Source organism: Anser cygnoides, chromosome 26 (genome assembly GCF_040182565.1).
Source record: "Anser cygnoides isolate HZ-2024a breed goose chromosome 26, Taihu_goose_T2T_genome, whole genome shotgun sequence".
Taxonomy (NCBI): Eukaryota; Metazoa; Chordata; class Aves; order Anseriformes; family Anatidae; genus Anser; species Anser cygnoides.
In genome coordinates, this window is record NC_089898.1 from 4,548,035 (window position 1) to 4,566,298 (window position 18,264).

The 18,264-nt window shown below is 63.8% G+C and overlaps 3 protein-coding genes across 8 annotated transcripts in view; 1 reads left to right on the forward strand and 2 right to left on the reverse strand.

Annotated features, from left to right (window-relative positions):
* Positions 1-878: 878 nt before the first annotated feature.
* On the reverse strand, positions 879-9,031 carry CKAP2L (cytoskeleton associated protein 2 like). 2 transcript variants are annotated; one of them, XM_066983366.1, is made up of 9 exons: positions 8,906-9,031; positions 7,829-7,895; positions 5,118-5,184; positions 3,695-4,773; positions 3,060-3,261; positions 2,275-2,430; positions 1,826-1,889; positions 1,367-1,517; positions 879-1,272 (listed from the first exon to the last, which is right to left on the reverse strand). In XM_066983366.1, the coding sequence occupies exons 1-9, from the start codon at positions 8,928-8,930 to the stop codon at positions 1,047-1,049; spliced, it is 2,037 nt and encodes a 678-aa protein (XP_066839467.1). In that variant the 5' UTR covers positions 8,931-9,031; the 3' UTR covers positions 879-1,046. The 2 variants fall into 2 exon arrangements, with proteins under 2 accessions (XP_066839467.1, XP_066839466.1); XM_066983365.1 differs by lacking the exon at positions 8,906-9,031 and adding an exon at positions 8,574-8,622.
* Positions 9,032-10,574: 1,543 nt separating this feature from the next.
* On the reverse strand, positions 10,575-12,423 carry LOC106049715 (interleukin-1 receptor antagonist protein). 2 transcript variants are annotated; one of them, XM_048054162.2, is made up of 6 exons: positions 12,276-12,423; positions 12,134-12,182; positions 11,827-12,028; positions 11,569-11,739; positions 11,343-11,488; positions 10,575-11,255 (listed from the first exon to the last, which is right to left on the reverse strand). In XM_048054162.2, the coding sequence occupies exons 1-6, from the start codon at positions 12,320-12,322 to the stop codon at positions 11,043-11,045; spliced, it is 828 nt and encodes a 275-aa protein (XP_047910119.2). In that variant the 5' UTR covers positions 12,323-12,423; the 3' UTR covers positions 10,575-11,042. The 2 variants fall into 2 exon arrangements, with proteins under 2 accessions (XP_047910119.2, XP_047910117.2); XM_048054160.2 differs by having other exon boundaries at positions 11,827-12,182.
* Positions 12,424-16,114: 3,691 nt separating this feature from the next.
* Positions 16,115-18,264, forward strand: part of OGDH (oxoglutarate dehydrogenase) — a 37,945-nt gene continuing 35,795 nt past the window's right edge. For all 4 annotated transcript variants that reach the window (XM_066983350.1, XM_066983352.1, XM_066983349.1 and 1 more), the window contains exon 1: positions 16,115-16,239. The gene's annotated coding sequence lies outside the window, so the exon portion shown is untranslated. The remainder of the gene's footprint in view (positions 16,240-18,264) is intronic.

Here is an 18,264-nt window from a genome sequence, read left to right on the forward strand (position 1 = left end):
TTGGTGTCATAGAGTGGCAGAGACATAAAATCAGTTATGAGGAAAACTTTTGCCCCAGAGCTTGGGAGATGGGAGCAAAGCACGACTCCCAGATCCTAATCCAGCAGCTGGGACTGTGTGCAGGCCCCTGGGCAAGGGGCTGCAGCCCCGAGCCAGCCCCCTCGCTGCCAGCAGGGCCACATCCTGCACCAGGACCTCCAGATACGGCACCTCAGCCATCGAGGCTTCCCAATAAAGATGCTGAGCGAAGCCAGCAGCGGCTGTGGTGAGACGGGAAGACGGCGGATGGGGCTCTGCCCCGTGCTTTATGGCGGCAGCACCGTTTCACCCCTCTCACAGTAGGGTAACGGGGCCCTGCTGCCAGAAGTGTCCTGAGCGCACCAACAGGGCCCGGCTGCACCCCCTGGCCTCCCCGAGCCCCTGCCACGCATGGAGCTCAGGCCTGGTAAACCCCAAGGACCCCCCAAAAGGAGGCAGACCACCGTCTGTGTATGATAGCTGCCTCCATGGTGGGGCCTGTGCCCAAGCTTCTGCGATCCCTTGGACACCCCAGGACCTCCAACCTCTCCTGGGGGCCAGAGCACGGCACGAGTCTGGCACGGTTGGTGCCACCACGTGCGGCTCCAGATGTCCAGGACAGGGTCTGTGCATGCCTCCTGGTGGGGAGGTGTCGGCCAGGTGGGGCACTGGAGCAAAGCCCTGGGGACACCACCTCCTGAAGCACCAGGAGGTGCTGGAGCATCGCAGGGACCCAACGCTGTCCTACAGCACTAACCCCAGGGCGTGCATCGGAGCAGAGCCAAGGGCAGCCCCAAGGGCACGGAGCCCAAGCCTCCCATCCCAGACCTCACGCACTACTCACTAGGCCACGCTGCATCTCTGCTGCAAGTTTTTTAGTATTTGAAAACAGTGGAAAAAGGCTAATTACATGCCGCCCCTACGTATTTACATCTGAGAGGCAACAAGGGAAGTGAGTGAAGTAAGTGCTTGACAGCAGGCAGCACGGGGGAGCCAGCAGCCTGCGCCCCTCGGGGAGCACTTTGGGGCTACAACTTCAAAACCTCCACCTCTGCCACCTCCGGCAAAGCCTTGTTTTTCCGGAAAAAGTACTGCATCTCCTCGTCGTCATCCAGGATTTCATTGAGGGATGACACGACAGGGTCGTGGTCCTTCAGCATCACCGGGTAGCAGCTCACTGCCCTCTCTATCCGCAGCGAGCGCCGCACTGGCGTCAGGAATTTCAGCTCCTGGCCTTCTGGCAGCTCCCTTCCCCTGCGGGGAGAAGAGCCGTGAGGTAAACCCTGCAGGCAGGAGCACTGGCAGGGGGAGAAGGTGCTTGCTGCCAGCAGCGGGCAGCTCCGCTCACCTGGGTACGGATGTAACCTGCAGTTTGATGGAGGAGACGGGCAGGCTGGGCAGGGAGCTCCCTGCCATGCTGGGAGTCGATTCCGTGTGCTGCCTCTCTGCCAGGCAAGGCGCTGTGGGCTCCCCGGGTGCGGGCTGCTCAGCCTTCTCCCCTGACAGGAGAGAGGAAAAGGGCAGCACAGTTATAGAGGGGGCAGAGCTGGAGCGGGCTCACAGCACTGCAGCGCCCTGGCCGCAGCCCAGGGCACCTCGCTAGCAGCGTGCTGGGCCGAGGCCTGGCCCTGGCAGAGGAATCCTGCCCCGCTTCTGAGATCAGGATTCTGGACTTTCACAACGCTCCGTCACCACCAAAGTCAAGAGGGACACGGGGCGCTGAGACAGGCTGCAAACCGTGCTGCTTCCCTGCCTGCAGCAGCAGGGAGCCCCAGCCTGCCAGCCGGCCCTTCCGTGCGCGCGTTACCTCCTGGTGGCTGGCCTGCAGTCTTCAGAATATCAAGGACAACTTCTCGGAGCTCCTGGAGCGGCTGCAAGAAAAGCCGAACACAGGTCAAGGCAGGCATGACTCAGGAACAAAGAACAGTCCAAAGAGGACAGGAGAAAAGGTTGCTGCTGCTGCACCCTGTGCTGGAGGGAAAGGCTGACGGCTGCAGCAGTGCCCTTCCCCAAGTCAGATCTGCGAGCACGCTGCGGGGCAGACAGACCCCAGCTGGTAAATCCCACCAGACATCGCTGTTACACCGCCCAGGCACGGAGCTGCCATCGTGCTGCTTCCAGCCACAGCCCCGGGCGCTCGGCCTCCCAGCCCTCCTCTGGAATCTGATCCCCAAATCTGCCCCACGTCTCGATGCGACTCTCTGGCACAGGGCAGGGATCGCAGGGAGCCACCGAGGAGAAGCGCGCCCCACTCACGGTAGCACCGGCGCAGACCGCGGCTTCGTACAGCTCCATCACGTCAAAGGGGCCGCTCCGGGCGAGCAGCTTCACTTTGCAGATCCAGAACTTGGCGCATTTCTCTGCTCGGGGCTCGTGGGACAGAATCGCAGAGAACTCCTCTGAGTGGACACCCTGCGAAACCAGGACGAGGTGTGAGGAACGGGGCCACCCACGAGGGCCGGAGCTGCGTGCCGGGAGCTGCCGGCGTGCCTCTGTTCCCCCAGCGCTCCTGGGCAAAAGAGGCAGGGCCTGAGCCTGGATTTTGCTTTTTACAAGTCTCTCGCATGACCGTGGACAGGTAATTTCTCTGCCTCCGTTTCCCCCTCAGTAAAACGAGCACTTGCAGGGGGATGTTGAGGGAGAGGCTCGCCAGCACAGGCACTAGCAGGGCCACTAGCCCCCAGCGCTGGGCTAGCAGGCGGCATTGCCAGGGGCGATGTCCACCGGGGACACATCTCGGGGTGGCTCACACAGCCTGGGCAGCTGCCGCAGAAATCCTGCTGCAGACCGGTACCGGGACAACAGGGACACACGTAGGCCACGTTACCGGGTGTCACTGTTGTCCTTGTCATCGCCTTGCGTGCCTTTGGCCTATCCCCATAACTCCAGGGGTGAATGAAGCATTAGGACCTTTACTTTTCCCAAGACAAGCAAGAATCCTTGCTCTAAACCCGTGTGCTGCTGGGAGCACGTGGCCCTCATCTCCTGGGATGCTCCAAGGGAAGAGGAGCCTGCTAAAGCTGCCCCTTTCCCATCCACACCTCCTCGATGAGCTTCAGGTACTCAGTTAGCAGGTTGTTGATTTTGTCCAAGTGGAGCTGCTCGGGCTTCTCTGCTTTCTCTTCCTCCTTGACAGCGCTCCAGAAGGGCAGCTTCTTTCTCTCTGGCTTTTTTTGGGGCAGCGTCATAGGTGGCCGTTTGTAGGACTTGCCTTTGGATGCCAACCACTGCTCCAGCTGTCTCCTGTTGAAGGACCAAGGGGTCGCTGTTACCACCACTTTCTGACCCACCGGGCTATTGCCCGTCTTCCCCTTGGACCTCTCTAGCCATATTCAGCTGCTCGGGGAGAACTCTATCCTAAAAACTCATCCGAGCCAGGCCGGGCAAAGCAAACCCGCCCGAGTTTGTGTGTTTTGAAGATTTTTGAACAGGAGAGCAGCTGCATGCTCTCCTCGGGCAGCCACTACACCACTGCCGGCTGCGTTACGTGCAGTAGGGGACTGCTGAACCGCCGGGAGGAAAGGGGAGCCCAGAGCAGCACCAAACCCCATCCTGCCCTCCTCCATCCAGCAGCCGGCCAAGGGAGCCCGGCCCTGCAGGTGGAAGCTGGCTCAGCAGCTCTGTGCTCTGCTGTCCCCTGGAGGCGAGGACGGAGCCAGCCCGAGGCGCTACTCACCTCCGATCCTCAGCCGTCTGGGTCTTGGGGACGCGCCCCGCGTGCACCCCGCGTGCCTGCAGCAGCTCCGGGTTCAGCCTCTCTCTCCTGCTCTCAGCCGCTCGAGTTTTGGGGCTGTGAGGCCGGCCCACAGCGGCTCTCGCTCGGGACGCTGCCGTGTGTCCGCGCGGCGCCTTCACGTCCTTCCTCTCTGCCCCCCCTTTAACCGCGGGCCTTTGCCCCGGCACCAGCTTCACACTGGAGCTCCTCGTGGACCCCAGGTTTGCGGCCCCCAGGGGCCTGCTGGAGGCTGGAGGCTTTGGTGGAGATCTTTTTGCTTGGGGAGCTCTACTGCAGTGCTGAAGACTTCCCCCCAGAAGCGTGCCAAGTGGCTTTCCTACGGGTTGCCCTGCTGTACTCATTTTTTCATGTTTTACTGCTGGTTTTTTGTGTAGCAAGTTAGTAGAAACAGCAAGCGACTGACGGGGTTGCAACGGTCGGGTTTTGCCACTTGGTTTTTGAGATGCACTCTTTGAGCTTGGCAGGGACTTCCTGAATTTGTCCTGAATCAGCGTTTCCTTAGCCTGGCAGCTATTAATTCTGTCCTTTGGGCCCTGGATGGTGCTTGACACAGTGCCTGAGGTTTGCCTATGAGCCAAGGCTCTCCTGTTCCCGAGACTGCTTCCATCAGACTGAAAAGCTCTGCTCTGCACAAGGTTTGTAGGTGCTTGTGCTGAGAAGTTCTCTTTGTTGCAGTCTAGCTGTTCCTGCAGGCCCTCGCTCAGTGACGAAGGTGCCCTGGGAACGGGGCGGCCACGTGCGGTCTCCTCAGTCCCTCCTGGGTTCAGGGAACCAGAGGCAGAAGCTGGGAGCCTCCCTCTGGGCTGTGTAGAAGGGTTCACACCCAGGACAAGCCCCAGGGACAGCTTTGTGCTCTTCCCCGGCTGCTCTGGATGTACCACGGCTGCTCCCCGGGATGCACTTGAAGATTTCTGCGGGGCAGCGCGGCCACCCAGCCGCGTGGGTTTGGAGGCAAGCTTGCCGTCCCTCTGAGCGTCCTTCGCCACGTCCGGGAGAGCATCCCTCTTGTTCCTGTTAGCCTGGAGAGACAAGGCCAAGCTCAGCCCCAAAACCAGCAGGGCCCAGAGGAGGGCTCAGACCCCAGCAGCTCGCTCCTGCCCCGGCCCTGCCAGCCCAAGGGGCGGCAGCGTCACGGCGGCTGCCAACACAACACCCGCCAGCACCCGGATGAAGGGCAGGCCCCTCGGACTGAGTTCCTCTGCAAAATAATTAGTTGTCTTATCGCCAGCTGTTTAGCAACATGTTGGCTGCAGCTCGTTGGGGGTCAGGAACTCGCTGTCCTGATTTGTGGACCCTGTTCTGCCTGGACGTGCTTCAAGCGTGAAATATAAAACCAGACTGAAAAGATTTCTCTTCTACTTACATGTTCTGGTTTAGAAACTGGTTTTAGGAGTGGATCCAGACGATTAATCCGGTCATTTAAATAGGGCCTGCAGAAAGGCAAACAAGTTATCAGGGTATCCAGCAGCTCTTCCAGAAGAGGTTCAATACCTGAAACACCCGCAGTTGTTTCAGCAACCGGAGCTTATGAGAAGCCTTTCAAAATCAAAAAGCTGCCAAGGAAGCCCCACGTCACATTTCTTTTTCTCCCGTGCGGCAGCGGAAAAGCGGCACAATAGGCTGACACCCGGGGCTGTCACACAGCTCACGACCGCCGCCGCCGAGAAAAGCCATCAAAGCGCTTCCTGCAGCCGAGGGGCCGGGCAGGCAGGATGCGACGGGCTCGGACAGCTCGTGCCGCCCCTTGCCCAGCTGGGACCCCATTTCCCCGGCCCACGGCGGCGCCTCGGAGCGCGCCAGCACCCGCTGCGAGCCCCTCAGCAGCCCACCCGCTGGCAGCAAACAGGAGCAGGTCCCCAGCGCCCCGTGGTCCTCAACGGGAGCCCGCTGACAGCAAGGAACAGCGGGGTTCTCCCAGCCTCCGCTCCCGCAGCTGGCTCGGGAACTGTAGTGGGTTTTTGTGGGAAGGTTTTGGTAGCAGGGGGCCATAGGGGTGGCTTCTGTGAGAAGGATCTAGAAGCTGCCCCATGTTTGGTAAGGGCCCCGCTGCTGACCAGAGCCGAGCCAGTAAGTGATGTTTGCGCCTCTGTGAGAGCATATTTAAGACAGGGAAAAAAAATAACACCAAACACCGTGCCACACAGCAGCTGGGAGAGTGAGAGGAGTGAGGAACAGCCTTGCAGGCACCAAGGTCAGTGAAGAAGGAGGGGGAGAGGTGCTCCAGGCGCCGGAGCAGAAGTCCCCTGCGACCTGTGGTGAGGACCATGGAAGCAGGCTGTCCCCCCGCAGCCCACGGTGTACCACGGCGGAGCAGATTTCCATGCTGCAGCCCGTGGAGGAGCCCACGGCGGAGCAGGTGGATCTGCCCTGAAGGAGGCTGCGGCCTGTGGAAGACCCCCGCCGGAGCAGATTCCAGGCCGGAGCTGCAGCCGTGGAGAGGAGCCCACGCAGGAGCAGGGGACCTGGCAGGAGCTGCTGCCCGTGGGGGATCCAGGTTGGAGCCGTGTGCTCCTGGGGGATGGACCCTGTGGTACGGACCCGTATCTGGAGCAGTTCTTGAAGAGCTGCTGCCTGTGGGCAGCCCCCGCAGGATCAGTTCAGCAAGGACTGCATCCCGTGGGGGGGACCCCACGGCACAGGGGACGAGAGTGACCAAGAAGGAGCAGCGGAGAAGAAGTGCTACAGACTGACCATTACCCCCATTCCCCCGCGCCACTCGGGGGGAGGAGGTGGAAGAAGGCGGATGGGGGGGAAGGTGCTTTTGGTTTCTTTCCTTTGTTTCTCACTTCTCTAGCTTGTTAGTAATAAGTAAGATTTATTGCTATCTCCCTATGCTGAGTCTGTTTTGCCCGTCACAGTAATTACTGTGCGATCTCCTCGTCCTTACCTCAACCCTTGAGCCCTTTTCATCGTATTTTCTCCCCGTTCCTCTTTGAGGAGGGGGAGTGAGAGAGCAGTTGTGGTGGAGCTCGGCTGCCCACCTGAGTAAAACCACCACGGTCCTTTTTGGCGCCCAGCGTGGGGCTCGAGGAATTTGAGATAAGGATGATAGTTGAGAGAAGTAACGGGCAAAACATGGACCGGATGATTGTTATGAATATAAAAGTCGTGAAGAATTTAAGAAAGCAGTAACTGTGAAGGAATCTGTTTGATGTTAGCGTGGTGAAGGGACGAGGGGTGGTGTGTTGTGGTGGAGCTTGGCAGCCCACCCAAGTAAAACCACCACAGGAACTCAGCCCAGCTGTCAGGCGATGCTGGCGCCCGTGCAGACACCTCACTGCAACAGAAGAGCCCGGAGAGTTAGAGTACTGTCCTCTGCTCTGCACCAATTGCGTACTATGCCATTAAGAGAGACCCTGAATTTGGTTTCTATTCTATTTGTGGTGTTTTTCAGAGCCTGGCATCAGGGATTGGTTCACTCTTTCTGGTCCCTGGCCCTGCTTCCCTTTGTCTTCTCCCCACGGAGAAGTTTTATGGCTCCCTTTGCACCACAACAGCACGAGGAATACCGCAGCAGAGCCTCAACTGCTCAGCAGTTCCAATTAAAAGCTCTGCAGAGCGAGGCCTTGCTGCCTGCAAGGGGCTGCTTGTGGCAGCGCAGCAGCGCAGCCCGGCTTCTGCGGCACCGAGCCCAGCAGCAAAGGGGCCGCCCAGCCAGGCAGCTCGCTTAAGAGGTCTGGGGGTCACACTTGACTATTTGTGTGCTTTTAAGTGCACCAAAAAAGCCCCTTCCTAACCCTGGCCTGTCCCAGAAGGCTGCCAAAAGCAGCACTTGAACTCGGACGACCCTTTTTCAAGACCCAGCAGTGCCTTTGCTGCAAGAAGCCGTGCTCAAAACCCGAGATAAGAAGGTTTGGTGGAGGCTCAGAAGATGCCCAGAGGAGACGTTTCCAGCAGGGAATGTCAGTGCTGAGACCATGCCTGTGCTCGTGCTGCCAGGGAGAGCACGGCAGGGGTGCTGAGGGGCCGGAGCTGTCCCAGGCCACCCTGGCCGGGGGACGAGGCCATTCCCATGAGGGAGCCGTTGCAGCGACAAGGCAGATGCCAGCCGGAAGGCCGCACACCGCGACTTACTTCGTGTTCGGCTGTTTCAGCTTTCCTGTGGCTGCCAGGTACTCCTGGAGCTGCCTCCTACGCTCGTCTGCAAAGAGATGGTAGGAAATGATCAGGAGACGGTTAGGGCCTGAGGGAACGGCGCGAAGCTGCGATGCGGGAGGTTCGCGCTGGATGTCAGGAGAAGGCTCTGCACCCAGGGGGTGGTCGGGCGCTGGCGCAGGCACCCCAGGGCAGGGGTCACAGTGCTGAGCCTGCTGGAGTTCAACAAGTGTTTGGGCACAGCTCTCAGACACGATTTGATTTTTTTGGGGATCCTTTGGGAACCAAGGAGCTGGACTCGACGATCCCTGTGGGTCCCCTCCAACTTGGGCACTCTGTGACTCCGTGAAGACACGGCACGCACAGCCCCCAGTCCTCGGAGCGCTGTCGAGAACACATTTTTTTGCCCCGTGCTCCCCGCGGGGCCGTTCCCAGCCGCCCCAGCAGCGTCCCACAGCGCTTCCCCAGCCCGCCAGCAGACACCAGAGCTCCGCGGCCCTCACGGGGCTGCTCCAAACCCGGCTGGGCTGCAGGAGAGGGCGGGCGCCGCCGGCCTGGTTTTGCTGTGACGAGTAACGGCGCTCTGCAGGCCTTCCTCACAGCGAGGGCCCGGCACAACCTTCCCTACTGCCCCTCTTTTTCAGGCTCGGCTGCTGGTTTTGCTTTGCATCAGCTTCTTCGCAGGAGTTTAAGGGTTTCTCTAGGTTTGCCGGGGAGCCCTCACCCCCTCTGCCAGACCCCGGTGCCGGACCCTGCCCCATGGGGGGGGGGGGGGGGGGGGGACGGAACCCTGCCCCACGCCCAGCAGCCGCCCCGGGACCCGAAGGCGCCCGAAGATCCCCGAGGGTCCCCGAAGATGCCCGAAGGCGCCCGAACGCCTCCGAGGATACCCGAAGGCTCCCGAAGGTGCCCCCACGGGTGCCCGGGGACCTCCGAAGGTGCCCGAAGGCCCCCGAGGATACCCGAGGGCTCCCGAAGGTGCCCCCACAGATGCCCGAGGACCTCCGAAGGCCCCCGAAGGTGCCCCAGAGATGCCCGAGGACCCCCGGCCCTCACCCTGCTCAGCCGCCGCCTGCGCCATGTCCGGACCCCGTCCCGCATCACCCGGCCGCCGCCCCTAACCGCCGCCCGCCCCGCGCTCATTGGCCGCCGCCTCCTTCGAATCACCTAATGGAGAGCGCCGCAGGGGGCGGGCCTCGGGGGGCAGAGGGCGGCGATTGGCCGAGGCGGGAGGCGGGGGGCGGTGACGGGAGGAGGCGGGGGGCCGGGAGGGCGGGGCCGGGAGGGGGGTGGGCGCGGGGACCAATGGCGGCCGTTTGCATTAATTAGCATATATTAGGGGAGGGCGGGGCCGGGGGCGGGGCGAGGGGAAGGGGCGGGGGCTGGGCGCGGGGCTGGGGCTGGGGCTGGGGCCGGGATCTGGGGCCTGGGGCCGGGGTCTGGGGTCTGGGATCTGGGGTCTGGGATCTGGGGCTGGGGCCTAGGGCTGGGGCTGGGGCCGGGATCTGGGATCTGGGGCCTGGGTCTGGGGTCTGGGATCTGGGATCTGGGGCTGGGCGCGGGACTGGGGCTGGGGCTGGGGCCGGGATCTGGGATCTGGGGCTGGGGCCGGGGTCTGGGGCCGGGGCCTGGGGCCGGGGTCTGGGATCTGGGATCTGGGATCTGGGATCTGGGGCTGGGGCTGGGGCCTGGGGCCTGGGTCTGGGGTCTGGGGCCGGGATCTGGGATCTGGGGTCTGGGGTCTGGGATCTGGGGCTGGGGCTGGGGCCAGGATCTGGGATCTGGGATCTGGGGCCTGGGGCCTGGGGCCGGGGTCTGGGGTCTGGGATCTGGGATCTGGGGCTGGGGCTGGGGTTGGGGCCAGGATCTGGGATCTGGGATCCGGGGCTGGGGCCTGGAGCCAGGATCTGGGGTCTGGGATCTGGGGCTGGGGCTGGGGCTGGGGCCAGGATCTGGGATCTGGGGCTGGGGCCGGGATCTGGGGTCTGGGATCTGGGGCTGGGCCGGGGTCTGGGGTCTGGGATCTGGGATCTGGGGCTGGGGCCGGGATCTGGGATCTGGGGCCTGGGGCCTGGGGCCGGGGTCTGGGGTCTGGGGTCTGGGGTCTGGGATCTGGGATCTGGGATCTGGGGCTGGGGCCTGGAGCCAGGATCTGGGATCTGGGATCTGGGGCTGGGGCCAGGATCTGGGATCTGGGGCCTGGGGCCTGGGGCCGGGGTCTGGGGTCTGGGGTCTGGGGTCTGGGATCTGGGATCTGGGGCTGGGGCCTGGAGCCAGGATCTGGGATCTGGGATCTGGGGCTGGGGCCAGGATCTGGGATCTGGGATCCGGGCCTGGGGCCTGGAGCCAGGATCTGGGATCTGGGATCTGGGATCTGGGATCTGGGGCCTGGGGCTGGGGTCTGGGGTCTGGGATCTGGGATCTGGGGCCGGGGCCTAGGGCTGGGGCTGGGGCCAGGATCTGGGATCTGGGATCTGGGGCCAGGGCCTGGAGCCAGGATCTGGGGTCTGGGATTTGGGATCTGGGGCCTGGAGCCAGGCTCTGGGGTCTGAGGCCTGGGGCTTGAGGTCTGGGTCTGGGGTCAGGGACATGGAGCCTGGGCCTGGGCCTGGGCCTGGGGCTGGGCTCAGCACGATAAATCGGTGTAAAAGCACGATAAAAAGTGTAAAAGCACAATAATCAAGTGTAAAACCTCAACAAGTGTAACACCACAATAAGTGTAATAGCACAGTAAGTGTAATAGCACAATAAATAAGTGTAAAAGTACAGTAAGTGTAGCAGCACAATAAAACAGTAAAATTACAATAAATAAAAGCTCAATAAATAAGTGAAACTGCACAATGAGAGTAAAATCACAGTAAGTGTAACAGCACCATAAATAAGTGTAAAAGCGTGATAAAAAGTGTAACAGCACAATAAATAAGTGTAAAGGTGTGACAAAAAGTGTCGTAGCACAATAAGTAAGTGTAACAGCACAGTAAGTGTACCAGCACAATAAATAACTACAAGCTCAATAAATAAGTGTAGCAGCTCAATAAATAAGCGTAACGGGAGTGCGAGGCGGGCCCACGGGGCCCAGAGCGGCTATTTCACCTGAAATAGACGGGCGGCAGGGCGGCGCCGCGGGCTGTACTCGGTACATACGGCGTGGCAACCGGCGACTGGACTGCCGGTTGGGGTCGGGGCGGGCGGCTCAGCGCCCGCTCAGCTTGTAGGTGGCGATGTTGACCTGGTCGGGCTGGTTGGTGATGCCCACGGGCTGCTTGGGCTGCAGCGAGGTGCAGACGAACCAGCCGGGGAAGGCGGCCGACTCGAAGCGCGTGGTGCCCTCGGCTGGGCTGTCCAGGCGGTAGAAGATGAAGCGGGTCAGCTCGGCGCTGTCGATGTCCCTCATGACGTCGGCTTCCTGCGGCGGGGACAAGCCGGGGGTCAGCGGGAGGCGGCGGCGGCGCCGTCACCGCGGGGCCGGGCTGGGGACGTTGGGGACACTCACCTCCAGCTGCAGCACGGGCTCGGCGCCGCTCATCACGCAGGACATGTAGAGCTTGTAGCCTTTGATGCCCAGCGCCACCGGCATCTGCATGGCCCCGGCGCCGCCCTGCCGGGTGCGGGGCCGGTACAGCGCGATGTTGAGCCTCACTGCGGAGAGAAGGGACGGGTCAGCGGGCGCTCCCCGGGGGCAAGGGACAGGGACGGGGACAGGGACGTGGTCCCCTCACCTTTGCGGCTGGCGGAGGGCCCCTGCAGGTTCAGGGCCACCAGCTGGGTGGGCGACTCCAGCACGAAGCACTTGTGGTTGATGTCGAAGATGTCGAAGGACTGGGAGCGGGTGTAGCGGTACACGGGCGCCCCGGCGTAGCTGCTTTCGAGCCGCTGGAAGGTGACGGGTTCTGCGGGGGGCAGACGGTCAGGGAGGTGTCGGCAGCGCCCCGCAGCCCCCCTGCAGCCGCCCCCTCCTCCAAGCACCGCGTCCCTACCGAAAATCTCCTCCAGGAAGCCGCCCAGGTCGCTGTCGGCGAAGTCCTTGTGCGACGGCCTCCGCAGCATCTTGGTCGCGGCCACCACCAGGGTGGCGGCCTGGCGGAACCTCCTGGCGGCGTGTCCCTGCGTCACCGTCACCTGGACGTCCACCGCGGCGTGGCTCGGGCTGGGCTTTGCCTCCGAGTCCAGGCGAAGCTTCTGGGGGGAGAAGGGCGCGGGTGAGCGCCGTGCGATGCCGTGCCGTGGTGCCATGGTGCCACGGTGCCACGGTGCCGCGGCGCCGCGGGGCCCTGCCGGTGTTACCTTCTGTGGGCAGAGGCAGTCGGGGCCGTACAAGGTCTCCTCGCTGAGGCTGGAAGGACAAAGCGGGGCGGTGAGGTGAGACCAGGGCTGCGTCAGCACCCGGCCCCACTGCCCCCGGGCGCACCGGCACGGCCGCGCTCACCTGCCGCCCTCCAGCACGTCCAGGTCGGGGACGAACGCCATCTCCATGCCAAACGGGAAACCTGACGGCAAAACCTGTGGGGTGCCGGGGCCCTGCTCCTGCTCGTCCTGCTGGCAGCGGCGCTTGGGTGCACTCTGAGCCCGGCCGCTGCGTGCCGGGTTTTCAAGCGCCGCTGGAAGGAAGCGCTGTCAGAGCGGGATTTCCACCTTTCGCAACGCTCGGCTTCGCCCATTTCCGCTCTGCCCCAGCACGCCGGCTGCCGCGGCCCCGCCGCCGCCCGCGGGCATTGGCTCCGCGTGTGGGGCACGGCAGGGCGATGCTTTGGGGTTGGTGTGGGGCACGGCAGGGCGATGCTTTGGGGTCGGCGTGGGGCATGGTGGGGCAATGCTTTGGGGTCAGAGCGAGGCACACCAGCAGGGCGATGCTTTGGGGTCATTGGGGGGCAGGCAAGGCAATGCTTTGGGGTCATTTTGGGGCATGGTGAGGCAATGCTTTGGGGTCAGATTGAGGCACAGCAGCAGGGCAATGCTTTGGCGAAGGTGTGGGACACAGCAGGGCGATGTTTTGGGGTCAGTGTGGGGCACAGCAGGGCAGTACTTTGGGGTTGGTGTGGGACACGGCAGGGTGATGTTTTGGTGGCGGTGCGGGGCACAGCAGGGTGATGTTTTGGGGTCGGTGTGGCGCACGGAATGGGGTCAATGCTCTGGGTCTGGCGCTCGCGTGCTGGCCGGCAGTGGCCGGGCTGACACACCGGGGACTGCCCCGGCACCCACGATGACGCTCGCTCTCGTCAGGGCTGGGGCAAGGCCGGCCACCCCGGAAGGGGACGGTGGCGCAAGCGTGGCCGCTCGCCGATTTCCCCACCCGGACCCACAACTTCCTGCTGGCTGCCAGCGGCCGCGAGGACCCTGCGGGTCCCCTCCACCAGCCCGTGCAGCCCCCGACCCCCCCAGGAGGGCACGGAGCACATCTCACCCACGGGGACATCAGCCCCATCCACCTCGGATGCCATCCCCTTGGGGACGCTGCCTTTGGGGACACCACTGCCTTGGGGACGCTTCTCGCCGCAGCCCAGGCGTCTCCCCACTGCCGTGACCCCGTCCCCATCCCCACTGCAGCCCGTGCGTGCCTGCAGGATGTCCCCCAGCCAGCCCGGCTGGCTCCCATGTGGTTGCGCCACGGTGGCCAGGCCGGGGACGTGAGTGGCCCCGGTATTTTCCTGCAGCCATTTCACTTCCCAGAACAGCGCCGCCGCCCGTGGGACCGTGACTCAGGGCTGTGACTACAGCCCCCCGGCCCCCCAGCCTGCCCCTGCGCTGCCGGGTGCCCCGGGCCAAGGTGTCCCCGTGGCCAGGTGTCCCTCGTGCCACCATGTCCCCGGTCTGTGGTGGGTGTCCTCACGCCTGTCCCCGTGGTGGGTGTCCCCCGGGGTGGGTTTCCCCCCATGGGTGGGTGTTCCCCACACCACGATGTCCCCACACCATGCCAGATGTCCCCACGGGTGATGTCCCCCACACCAGGATGTCTGTCCACCACGGTGGACGCCCTCCATGGACAGATGTCCCCACACTATGGTGAATGTCCCCATGGGTGGATGTGCCTTGCACCAGGATGTCCCCATGGCAGGTGTCTCCATGGCGGATGTCCCCACACGATGTCAGATGCCCCCCGTGGGCAGATGTCCCCGTGGCATATATCCCCCACACCATAGCCAATGTCCCCTTGATGGATGTCTGTGCACCGTGATGGATGTTGTACACCATGACGGATGTCCCCACGTCATATCAGGTGTCCCCATGGCCAATGTCTCCACAATGTCCCCACACCATGGTGGATGTCCCCATGGCTGACGTCCCCACACCATGCTGGATGTCCCCACACCATGTCAGGTGTCCCCAAGGATATGTCTCCACACCATGACAGCTGTCCCCACACCATGTTGGGTGTCCCCACACCATGTTGGGTGTCCCCACACCATGTTGGGTGTCCCCAAGGCCAGCGTCCCCACACCACAGCGGATGTCCCCCCACCATGGTTGATGTCCCCACAGCCGATGTCCCCATGATGGATGTCCCCACACCACAGCAGATGTCCCCGCATGATGTCAGGTGTCCCCAAGGACGGTGTTCCCACACCATGATATATGTCCCCACACCAATGTCCCCATGTTGGATGTCCCTGCGAGAAAAATATCAAATAATTTTCTTCAGACAGGATCTTCTGTGAAGCTATTTTATTTGTGATTGCAATGGCGGGCGTCCTGCCAATTAGGAGTGCATTTTAGTAAACAAATCATAACCTTTTATTCCCTATTACCCGGCGCCTGATCACCTCCCCCGTTTCCTCATTGGCCGAGTACTACAGGTTCCTCTATACTACTCTATACTACGACGCGCCTCTATACAATATATGTACAATTTTTCGTTTTTTTTTCAACCCTTTAATTTCTCCTTTCTTATGTTTTGAGAACTTGTGATCTTTGTTTTACTGTTCTCACACTGCTCGTCCTGTTTTTCTCAAGCTTCCACCTTATTTTGGAACAGTGAGGCCTTCTACCATCCACTTACCTACTCAGCATTTCTCCTTATGGCCACACAACTACCTTGGAATACAGAAAATTAGCTCTCTGCTGCAAAAACCCAACTTTGTTTCTCACATCCCCACACCGTGTCGGGTGTCCCCAGGGCCGATATCCCCACACCATGGTTGATGTCCCCACAGCCAATGTCCCCATGATGGGTGTCCCCACACCATGTCGGGTGTCCCCGTGGCTGATGTCCCCCCACCACGGTACATGTCCCCACACCAGCGTCCCCATGCTGGATGTCTGTGCACCATGATGGACGTTGTACACCATGTCGGATGTCCCCACACCACGATGGATGTCCCACCACCACGGCCAGTGTCCCCATGATGGATGTCCCCACACCGTGGTGGATGTCCCCACACCTTGGTGGATGTCCCCACACCATGATGGATGTCCCCACACGATGGATGTCCCCACACCATGGCCAGTGTCCCCATGATGGATGCCCCCTCATCTCGGTGGATGTCCCCACACCATGATGGATGTCCCCACACTACGGCCAGTGTCCCCATGATGGATGTCCCCGCACCGTGTTGGATGTCCCCACACCTTGGTGGATGTCCCCACACCATGATGGATGTCCCACCACCACGGCCAGTGTCCCCATGATGGATGTCCCCACACCTTGGTGGATGTCCCCACACCATGATGGATGTCCCCACATGATGGATGTCCCCACACCATGGCCAGTGTCCCCATGATGGATGCCCCCTCATCTCGTTGGATGTCCCCACACCATGATGGATGTCCCCACACGATGGATGTCCCCACACCATGTCGGATGTCTCCACACTGTGGTGGATGTCCCCACACCATGATGGATGTCCCCACACCATGATGGATGTCCCCACACCATGGCCAGTGTCCCCAAGATGGATGCCCCCTCATCTCGGTGGATGTCCCCCCACCACGGTACATGTCCCCCCACCAACGTCCCCATGCTGGATGTCTGTGCACCACGATGGGTGTTGTACACCACGTCGGATGTCCCCACACCACTTTCGGTGTCCCCACACCGGTGTCCCCACACCAGTGTCCCCACCCCACGTCCGATGTCGTCGTCCCCCCCCCCACCCGTGTCCCCACGCCCCGCGCACGGCCCCGCCCCCCGGCGGGGGCTCCCTCTCCCCCCACGTGACCCCGCGCGCGCGCCCTCCTCTCCGGGGAGCGGGGGGGGGGGGGGGGGGGGGGCCGCGCAGGCGCACCGGGCGGGCCCCGCCGCGGCGGGGCTGCGTGGGCGTGGCCTCGGGGCGGGAGCGGGCGTGGCGACGCGGTGACGCAGCGGCGCGGGGGCGGGGCGGCGCGGGGCGGCAGTCGGCGGTTGGGGGCCGCTGTCAGAGCCGGGGCCGCAAGCGGGGCGGACGGGCGGGCCGGCAGGTACGGGGCGGGCGGGGGGGCGGCGGGGCCGGGCCGGGGGCGGCGGGGCCGGGGCGGGGCCGGGCCGGGCGGGGCCGGCGGGGAGGGGGGGGGGGGCGGCGGCGGGGCGGGGGGGGGGCGGCGGGCGCTCCCCGGTGTCCTTGGCGCCGCCGCCCGGGCGCCTCGGGGCGGGGGGAGGGGGCGTGGCCTCGGCGGGAGGGGGCGTGGCCTCGGGGTGGAGGGGGGCGTGGTCGGGGAGGGAGGGGGCGGGGCCGCCCGTGGGATGGGCAGCGCCGCGCGGCCAATGGGGAGGGGCGGGCGGTGAGCGCGGGAGGGGGGGGCGGGCGCTGATTGGGGGGGGAGGGGGAGGGGGAGGGGGAGGGGGAGGGGGAGGGGGAGGGGGAGGGGGAGGGGGCGGGGACTCGCCTCCAGCGCGGACGCACGTGGGGCAGCGGCGGGGCCGCAGGGGGACCCCCGGAGCCGGAGCCCCCCAGGGCCGGGGTCCCCGAGTCTCCCGGCCCCGGTACCCCCAGCCCTGGAGCCCCCAGGCCCGGGACCCCCCAGGCCCGGGACCCCGGAGCCCCCGGCCCCGGAGCCTCCAGGCCCAGAGACCCCCAGGCCCGGAGCCTTCAGCCCCGGGGTACCTGAGCCCCCCGGCCCCGGGACCCCCAGCCCTGGGGCCTCCATCCCTGGAACCCCCAGCCCCGGGGACCCCAGGCCCAGAGCCCCCCCAGGCCTGGAATCCCTGAGCCCCCCAGGCCCAGGACCCCCAGGCCCGGAGCCCCCAGCCCTGGGACCCCGGAGCCTCCAGCCCCGGGCACCCAGTCCTAGAGCCCCCCCCCGGCCTGGTGTCCCTGAAAGCCCCAAGCTGGAGCCCCCCAACCCCGGGACCCCCAGCTCTGGGCACCCCAGGCCCGGAGCCCCCCAGCCCCGGGACCCCCAATCCCTGGGGACCCCCAGCCCTGGTCCCCCCGGAGCCTGTAGGCCCAGGCCGGCTTCATGGAGGGCCCCGTGCCCAGGCCGCCTCTGGTGCTGCCAGGACCCCTGCCGGGGCGCAGAGGCCCTGCCCGCAGCAGCCCCGTTGCACGCCGTGCCGCCGGCCCCGCCGTGCCGCCAGCAGGAGCGGTGGCCGCCGGCGCTCTTGGTGTCTTGGGGACAAAAGGGCCGGTGTCGGCATGTGCCCTGCCAGGTGGGTCCACGTGCCAGCCGCCCGATAAGCGCTGTGCTCAGCACCTTTGCCTCTCCCTCGTGTTCTTCCCGTAGGTTGGGCTGGGCGCGGTGACCGGCAGCTTGACTTCCCTCCGATCAAGCCTTTAATTCCTGCTTATCCTCTAGCTGGCAGTTTTGATTCTAAGGAGGGGGAAAAAAAAAAAAAAAAGGCATTTCCCAATTAACTGTGTTCTGTGGCAGGTTTCGGTGGCTCTGGCTGCCAGAGGTCACGTTAGCGCCTTATTCCGCTTTGCTTAGCGGTGTGCTCGTGCACGTATCGGCCCGTAACCTGCCCTGAGCATTGTGGTGTTTGCCCTTCCACTGAGAACACGAGGCTGCTGGAGTTTTATCCAGCGTTAGCGGCGAGGGCCCAGCCGAGCAGTGGGTTTTCTTCTCCTAATGCCCCTCGTGTGGAAGCAGGGCACCCTCGCGGGGGGCTTTGTACCAGGGCACTGCTCCTGCAGCTGCGTCCCCGCGCTGCTCCCACCTCCCTCGGGCACGACCGGCGCTGGAGAGAGGCTCCCCGGGGCGGTGGGGTCCCGCTGGGTCGGGCTGAACTCTGGCATTACCGCCCGTGCTCTCCCCAGAGGTCACCGAGCCGCTGCTGGGCGGCAGGCCTGAAACTGGACACCGGCGCTGACGCTTTTGTCCCAAAGCTTTTTTCCCCCCACGTGTGCGCGCGCGCCGGCGGGCAGCTCGGCCGGCTCTCCGAAGTATCTCGAAATAATTTGGCGGCTTAGACGCGAGGAGGGAGAGCCGCCAGCCAGAAAAACACCCGACATCGGTGGCCCTGCCGCGTCTGCCCGCTTAGAGCCGGTCACCCGGCGTGGGGCTCGG